Below are 7,527 nucleotides of genomic sequence, written 5' to 3'. Positions count from 1 at the left end.
CCGTTCAACCCCTGCACCCCCCCCCCTCCCTCTCCCTCTCCCTCTCCCTCCTCCTCACGGCCTACCGATGTGGTTGTCTTCGATGTGCTCGATGAGCTCCCCCAGGCTGGGGAACTGCAGCCCGCATCCCCCGAAGCGGCAGGTATTGGAGAAGAAGGAGGCGGCGGCGATCCCTGTCATGGTGCTACATGGGTCCAGGCGGCGGGAGGGAGGGAGGGAGGAAGCGGGGCGGGGGCGGGCACACGGAGTGAGGGAGGGGAGGGGAGGGGAGGAGAGACACACACACACCCACCTCCAGCACCCTGCACAAACCAGACCGCTCACTCCACTTGCGTGCAGCCCTGCACCGGGGTTATCTTGTTACAAAACAAAACATTCTTTTCACCCGCCCCGAATCATTAATTTTACACAGAAGCCATGTGCTAATCTCGTTCGCCGCCTACAAAAGAGAAATTAAAGTTGGCCGAGTCCTCCGGAATTTCCACTTCACCTGAGACTTTTCGGTTTGTTGGCAAAACCCTTCACCACTCTCTGCTCCTCCGTCCCATTTTAAGCAGCGTTTTTTTTTCCCTTTACAGAATTCGCGTGGCAAAGAGATTTGCAACCGTGTTCTATTACATATTCTGTCTCCGAGATGAGCGCGGACTTGATGAAAAGCAAGGACAAATCCTGCAGTTTCTGTAAGTATGAAGGCTCCATCCCTGAAATGTTGCTGATGCTTTTTTAAACGATCCAGAGGAGAACCAACGAAGGAACTAAAAATGCACCTTTCCACAAAACAAAGTACTAGTTTGTAGGATAAAAATTGGTGTTTCTGATCATTTTGATTTATCCAGTGGATTAATGTCATCAGTTGAAATAATTGAACAACATTGCCCTTTTTAAAAGATATAATTTATCAGGCTTCCTTCAAGTGGTATGATAAGCTGTACCCATGTAGCAATGAAGGCACTGTCACAGCAGCAACATGTTTCTAGATGGAAGGAAATTCCACCAACTTCAACATGCACTTAGTAATCCATTGCAAAGGAATCTTGCACGCATGCACAGTTCCCAGGTAGCTGGCAAGTTGTCGTAAGATGAGCCGTAATGGACTCAAAACATTAACTTTGTTTCTTGCTTCACAGATGCTGCCAAACCTGCTGAGTTTGGCACTTTTTTTTAAAAGGTACAATCGTAGTTAGGCAATTACAGGTATCTTGACAACTGGTCAGTCTTTCGAGATACTCCTGGGTGACAATGAGGTATCCATTGAAAACATGGCTGAGAATGTCAGTGTGGAACCACATCACAGGATCACAACAGATACAACCACAGCCATTTGACATCCAGTACGACTATTGAATAGGCCATTGGCTTGCTTAAAATGTAGTTCTGGTGCCTTGATTGGTCTGGGGAAAACTTTTAATACAGCTCTTCAAGCATCTTGGATATAATTATGGTGCAGTGCATTCTAACCAACTACAGAAAAGAGTGGAACTCACAACAGGAAAAGGAGACTAGTAGTAAGTAACATTTGCAGTACAGAAATGCCAGGCAATGATCACCTCCAATAACAGATAATCAAACAACCATTCCTTGACATTCACAGATGTTATCATCATTGGATCTCCCACTATAAACATCTAAGCATTGCCATTGACCAGACATCCAACTGGACTCACCATATAAATATAGTGGCTACAAAAGCAGGTCAGAGGCTAGGAATATTGCAACTAGTAACTGACCCCCTGACTCTCCAAAGCTTGTCCAACATCTCCGAGGCACAAATCAGAAGTGTGTTGGAATACTGCCCACTTGCCTGGATGAGTGTAGATCCAACAGGTTGCCACCATCCAGGGCAAAATTGTCTGCTTGATTGATACCATATCCACACCCTCCATTGCTAACACTCAGTAGCTGCAATGTGTGTTAATCTTCAAGTGGCACTGCGGAAATCCACCAAATATCCTTAGCCAGCGCCTTCCAAACCCACAACTACTTCTATCTAGAAGGATAAGGAGATGAAATACATGGGAACACCGCCGCCTGCAAAGTTCCACTCCAAACCACTCACCATCCTTCCAGAATTTCCTCCTGAATAACATTGTGGATCTATCTGCAGCATATGACTGCAGTGGTTCAAGGAGGCAGCTCATCACCACCTTCTGAAGGGCAACCAGGGGCTGGCAATAAATGCTGCCCAATCAAAAATGCCCATGTCTCATCCATGAATAAATGAAAAAAAGACAACTCCTCAGCTTCCCCAGAGGATGTGGATGATTCAAAAGTCCCACTGATTCTCAGTTCATTAACCTGCATGCCAGGGAAATCTGTAACATCTTTTACACTGAAAATGAACCACTTAAGTTCAGGGCTTCTTATATTGAATTCCTGACACTAGAGTCCATGCTCCATCAATTATGTCAGTAATTACAAGCCTACCACAACAGACAGATATCCTTGCTTGAAGAAATCTTAACTCTCTACCCTTTTCAGTTTAAAACTGTGACCTATGATTCAGACTGCTCCACATAATCAATATGTACAGTAATGGCGTAATAAGTAGTACTTTTCAGTTAACTAACACAAATGGTTTAATTGCAAAAAAAGTCAACATGACACTTGCACAAAAGAATGTACCCAGATGAAACCCACTGTGGATGCTACACAACATTAAAACTTGCTCTATAGAAAAAGCACGTCAATCCAACCCAGCCAACTGCTACCTTATCAGTCTACTCTGTATCATCAGGAAAATGATGGAAGTTGTCAGCATAGTGCTATCAAGTACACCTGCTCAGCAATAACTTGCTCAGTGACAGTTTGGATCCTGCCAGGACTACTCAGCTCTTGACCTCATTATAGGCCAGTTCAAACATGAACAAAAGAGGTCAATTCCATAGATGTGGTGAGACTGACAACCCTTCACATCAAGGCTGCATTTGACCGACTATGGCCCAGTGGTATTATCACTGTTTTGCCTAAGTCTGGACTGTTAATCCAGAACCCAGACAATGTTCTGGGGATACAGGTTTGAATCCTGCCATGGCAGATGGTGAAATTTGAATTGAATTTTTAAAAATCTGGAATTAAGAATCTACTGATGACCATGAAATCTATCTAGTTCACTAATGCCCTTCAGGGAAGGAAATCTGCCATCCTCACCTGGTCTGGCCTACATGTGACTCCAGACCCACAGCAATGTGGTTGACTCTCAATTGCTCTCTGAAATAGCCTAGCAAGCCACCCAGTTGTACCAATCGCTACAAACGCTCAGAGAAATGGAACCAGATGGATCACCAGGCATCAACCAAGGTACCAGATATGCCAATGGCAGAAACAGCCCTGTCAACCCTGCAAAGTCCACCTCAATAATACATGGGAGCTAGTGCAAAAACTGAGAGAGCTGTCTCACGGACTAGTCATATTCATGCAATCACACCTTACAGAACCACCGTCACCATTGTTGTATATGTCCTGTCGTTGACTCTGGACCCCATGAATTCTCATGGCTTCAGGTTAAACCACGTGCCGTCCTCCCTCAGTTGATGAATGGGTACTTCTCCATGTTGAACAACACTTGGAGGAAGCACTGAGGATGGCAAGGGCACAAAATATACTCTGAGTAGGGGATTTCAATGTCCACCAGCAAGACTGGCTCGGCAGCAGTACTACAGATCAAGTTAGTCAGGTCCTAAAGGACATTGATGCTCGACTAGGTCTGTGGCAATGGAGGTAGTGAGGGAACTAACAGTGGGAAAAACTGACTTGACCTCATCCTGCCAGCTGCAGACACATCTGTCCATGACAGTATCGATAAGAGCAACCACGACACAGTCCTTGAGATGAAGACCTGGATTCACATTGAGAATAACCTTCATTGTCTTGCATGGCACTATCACTGAGCTAAATGGGACAGACTTTGAACAGATCTAGCAACTCAAGACTTGGCATCATGAGATACTATGGGTCATCAACAGCAGCTGAATTGTACTCCAGCAAAATCTGTAACCTCATGGTCCAGCCTATCCCCCACTCAACTATTACCATCAAGCCAGGAATCAACCCTGATGCAAGGAGAGAGTGCAGGCGGGCATGCTAGGAGCAGCACCAGGCATATCTGAAAATGACGTGTCAACCTTGTGAAGCTACCAAACTGCACTACTTGCATGCCAAACCTCTCCAGTGGTGAATGCCCATCTTGACTCCTTCTACACTATTGTGGGCTGTTTCCTCATGTAATGAGAGTGAGGCACATATTATGGAAGATGAAAGTGGGTGACACAGCTGTTACTGTCACTGCAAGTGGAGAGGGAGTCTGAACAATTGAGATAGCAGGGCAGATGGCATGCATGGTTAGTGGTACAATGGGCTGGGGTGAGTAAAAGCAATTGAGGGAAGATGTTACAGACAACACTGAGAGTTGTGCAGCATGAACTTTAGGGGATACAGTAGCAATGATAGAGTGCGTGTGAGATATCAGAGAGAAGATGGTGACACAGTGAAGAAGGACATTGATCTTCTTTGTACAGTGCTGGGCATTCCTTCAGATGGCTGATCCTGCTTTCACTTGGGTGGTAACCTTGCAACAGGCTGACATAGTCTGGTTTTGTGTCCTCAACTGGACTTGGGGTGAGAGGGAATTCCTGTGTTGGCACCAAGTCATTCACCAGGGCTGCCATAATCTTGCCTCCCATACAGAGGCAAATGTCAACAAAAGTAGGGCAGGTCCAGAGACAGTGCATGCACAAGGGAACCCAGTAAATTCCAGGATATCTGCTTTTTGGTGAGCATCACGTGATCAGATGGGATGGGAATCAGACATAGGAGATGGCATAGGGACATGGTTAGAGGTGAGTTTTATAAGATATAGCAAGAGAACTCACTAAGCCTTACAATGAGATATGCTACAAAAAAAATTGAACACAACTCAGACTTAGGCAAAAAATATTTAAGATTCAGCACAGAGTATTTCAAAGTTTAATTTTACAGATATGAGTATACAACTAGCCATGGTTTTGTTTCTAAAAATATTGTCATACACAAGCAAAGATACTCAGGCATCAGAGAGCAATACATCAACCAAAATTATCAACCTTACTCCCAAGATTAGTCTGTAGATTTAGTGGCAATTCTTACTTTCACCAGAGAGTAAAAAGATCAAGGTAAAAAGGCACAGTCAGCATATCATCATCAAGTGGCCAAAGGTTCTCACAAATGTTTCTTCCACTACCTAATCACAGCATTCAAAAACTTTACCTCATATCTATCATTCAACAAAATAACAGTTTTCAATAATTTAAAAATCACACAACACCAGGTTATAGTCCAACAGGTTTAATTGGAAGTACACTAGCTTTCGGAGCGACGCTCCTTCATCAGGTGATTGTACACCCCAGTCCAACACCGGCATCTCCAATTCAATAATTTAAGGTGAATAATGACACCTGAACTCTTATAAGACTATTTTTTTCTACCTCCAGAAATTTATCAGGTCAGCAATAGGAATTTGGCAAGGGAAAATAACTATCGGTGCTGTGCATATTTACCCTACCTCCTCTTTGTCGATAAAATCTTGCATGTTGATCTGGAGCAGATGTTTGAGAGGGGTTTATATTATTTGGGATTGACATGAATTCTCATGTCTGCTACCACGTACAGGAGCATTGCAGGAAGTTGTTTATCAAGTTAGTGCTTTCTCCCATGTTCATAAGTTATTAAATATTCCTTTGGTCCGAGAAGAACTCTAAAGTGAGACTGGCAGCAGTTTGGTTGCTGAAATAAATTCAAATCATATTACAGAATCAGTAAAGGTGACTGAAAGCACTGACACAATCATTGAAAGTCATTCAGCTGCAGGTATACGGACAGCTAGCCTCTTCCTCCCAGAGGTTAACATGAGGGCAAGTATTATTTCCCAGTTTAACTTCAGCCATTATTTATTTTTCAAATTTTGGAGGAAATGAGCACCAAGGAGACCAAAAATATACACAATGTTCAATTAAAAGAAGGAACTTGCATTTCTAAAGCATTTTACAGCCTATGAATTACTTTTGAATTGTGGCTATTGTTATGCAAGTAAACACATTTATTTGTACAGTGCAAAGGCAAACAGCAGGGAGATAAATAATTAATTCACCTTTTCTGCTGACGTGGATTGAGGGTAAGGGATTTGAAGAACTGCCCCACTTTTCACGTCCAATTGAGCAGGAAGACAGTTCAGAGTGTCTGTTTAATGGTTTACATAACAGTTTCAATAACGCTGCAAGAAAGCATTAGTCTGGATTATGTCTTCAAATATCACTGTGGGGCTTTCCAACTCTGAGCCACCCTGACACATCTCTCAATGAACTATAGCCAAAAATAAATGAAATTCAAAACAAAGCAATGGAAATTGGGGGATCACTGGTGCTGTTGGGAGAAGATTAACATGAATCTTTGTTATCAAATTAAATGAGATGTTTGTTAGAAGAACAAAGAATTATGTGAAATAATTTCACAGAGGCCAGTATTACCAAGTAACCCTTTATTCACAAGTGAAAACTCATAAACACTGATCCAGCTCTCAGAGCAAACAGGATGTCTAACACTCCTGTTCTTATCTGTCAGCCAGTGCTTCCTGAGGGGATGAGATTAGCAGCCTTAATCAGGGAACTCATGTTCTATGATGTCCACCGAGCTGACCTCATTACAATCACTACATCTCTCTCCCACTGAGTCTTGGAACATAGGCAGGATCTTTTACTTGCAGCTCCTCCTGAGGCATTTTAGACACTGCTGAAAATATGTTGCTGCAAAAGCGCAGCAGGTCAGGCAGCATCCAGGGAACAGGAGAATTTGGATGCTGCCTGACCTGCTGCGCTTTTCCAGCAACACATTTTCAGCTCTGATCTCCAGCATCTGCAGACCTCACTTTCTCCATTGCATCAGGTTCCTCCAACTTTGCATCTGAGATGGGCAGCATGTAACATACAGTAGCTCAGAGCATATTGTGCCCATTCTCCTCTTCAGGCAGCAAAGGCATTAAGACAGTGACACCCATTATGTCCATTTGGGACTCCAATGTAACTTCAATGCTTGATGGACATGGAGAACCCACGGGTTCTGGAACAGTCAGAAACTGTCGAGGAGCCAGGCACATTTTGATCCTGTATTGTTTGTGAACTTTCAGTTTTTATGTGGTCCATGTGCTGGTTCAGGACCACTGCACCTATCTGAATTTTAAACATCAATGGACCTGACCTCATATCAACCATGGTAAAAACAATGACTGCAGATGCTGGAAACCAGATTCTGGATCAGTGGTGCTGGGAGAGCACAGCAATTCAGGCAGCATCTGACGAGCAGCAAAATCGACGTTTCGGGCAAAAGCCCTTCATCAGGAATAAAGGCAGAGAGCCTGAAGCGTGGAGAGATAAGCTAGAGGAGGGTCGGGGTGGGGAGAAAGTAGCATAGAGTACAATAGGTGAGTGGGGGAGGAGATGAAGGTGATAGGTCAGTGAGGAGAGGGTGGAGTGGATAGGTGGAAAAGGAGCTAGGCAGGTC

The 7,527-nt window shown here is 43.8% G+C and overlaps 1 protein-coding gene and 1 long non-coding RNA gene across 4 annotated transcripts in view; one reads left to right on the top strand and one right to left on the bottom strand.

Annotated features, from left to right (window-relative positions):
- The window catches only part of jazf1b (JAZF zinc finger 1b), a 278,266-nt gene extending 277,986 nt beyond the window's left edge, over nt 1-280 (bottom strand). For 2 of the 3 annotated variants that reach the window (XM_043689534.1, XM_043689535.1), the window contains exon 1: nt 66-211. In XM_043689534.1, coding sequence (XP_043545469.1) covers nt 66-127 — 62 coding nt within the window. In that variant the 5' untranslated portion in view covers nt 128-211. Of the gene's footprint in view, nt 1-65 lie in introns of all 3 variants that reach the window. The other variant, XM_043689536.1, reaches the window with a different exon arrangement.
- Nucleotides 54-7,527, top strand: part of LOC122549685 — an 11,144-nt gene continuing 3,670 nt past the window's right edge. Inside the window, exons 1-2 of the long non-coding RNA XR_006311638.1 lie at nt 54-142; nt 579-680. This is a non-coding gene — a long non-coding RNA (uncharacterized LOC122549685). The remainder of the gene's footprint in view (nt 143-578; nt 681-7,527) is intronic.

This window comes from Chiloscyllium plagiosum, chromosome 5 (genome assembly GCF_004010195.1).
Source record: "Chiloscyllium plagiosum isolate BGI_BamShark_2017 chromosome 5, ASM401019v2, whole genome shotgun sequence".
Lineage (NCBI taxonomy): Eukaryota > Metazoa > Chordata > Chondrichthyes > Orectolobiformes > Hemiscylliidae > Chiloscyllium > Chiloscyllium plagiosum.
Note: the sequence above shows the minus strand (reverse complement) of the source record. Positions and strands in the feature narration are given on the sequence as shown.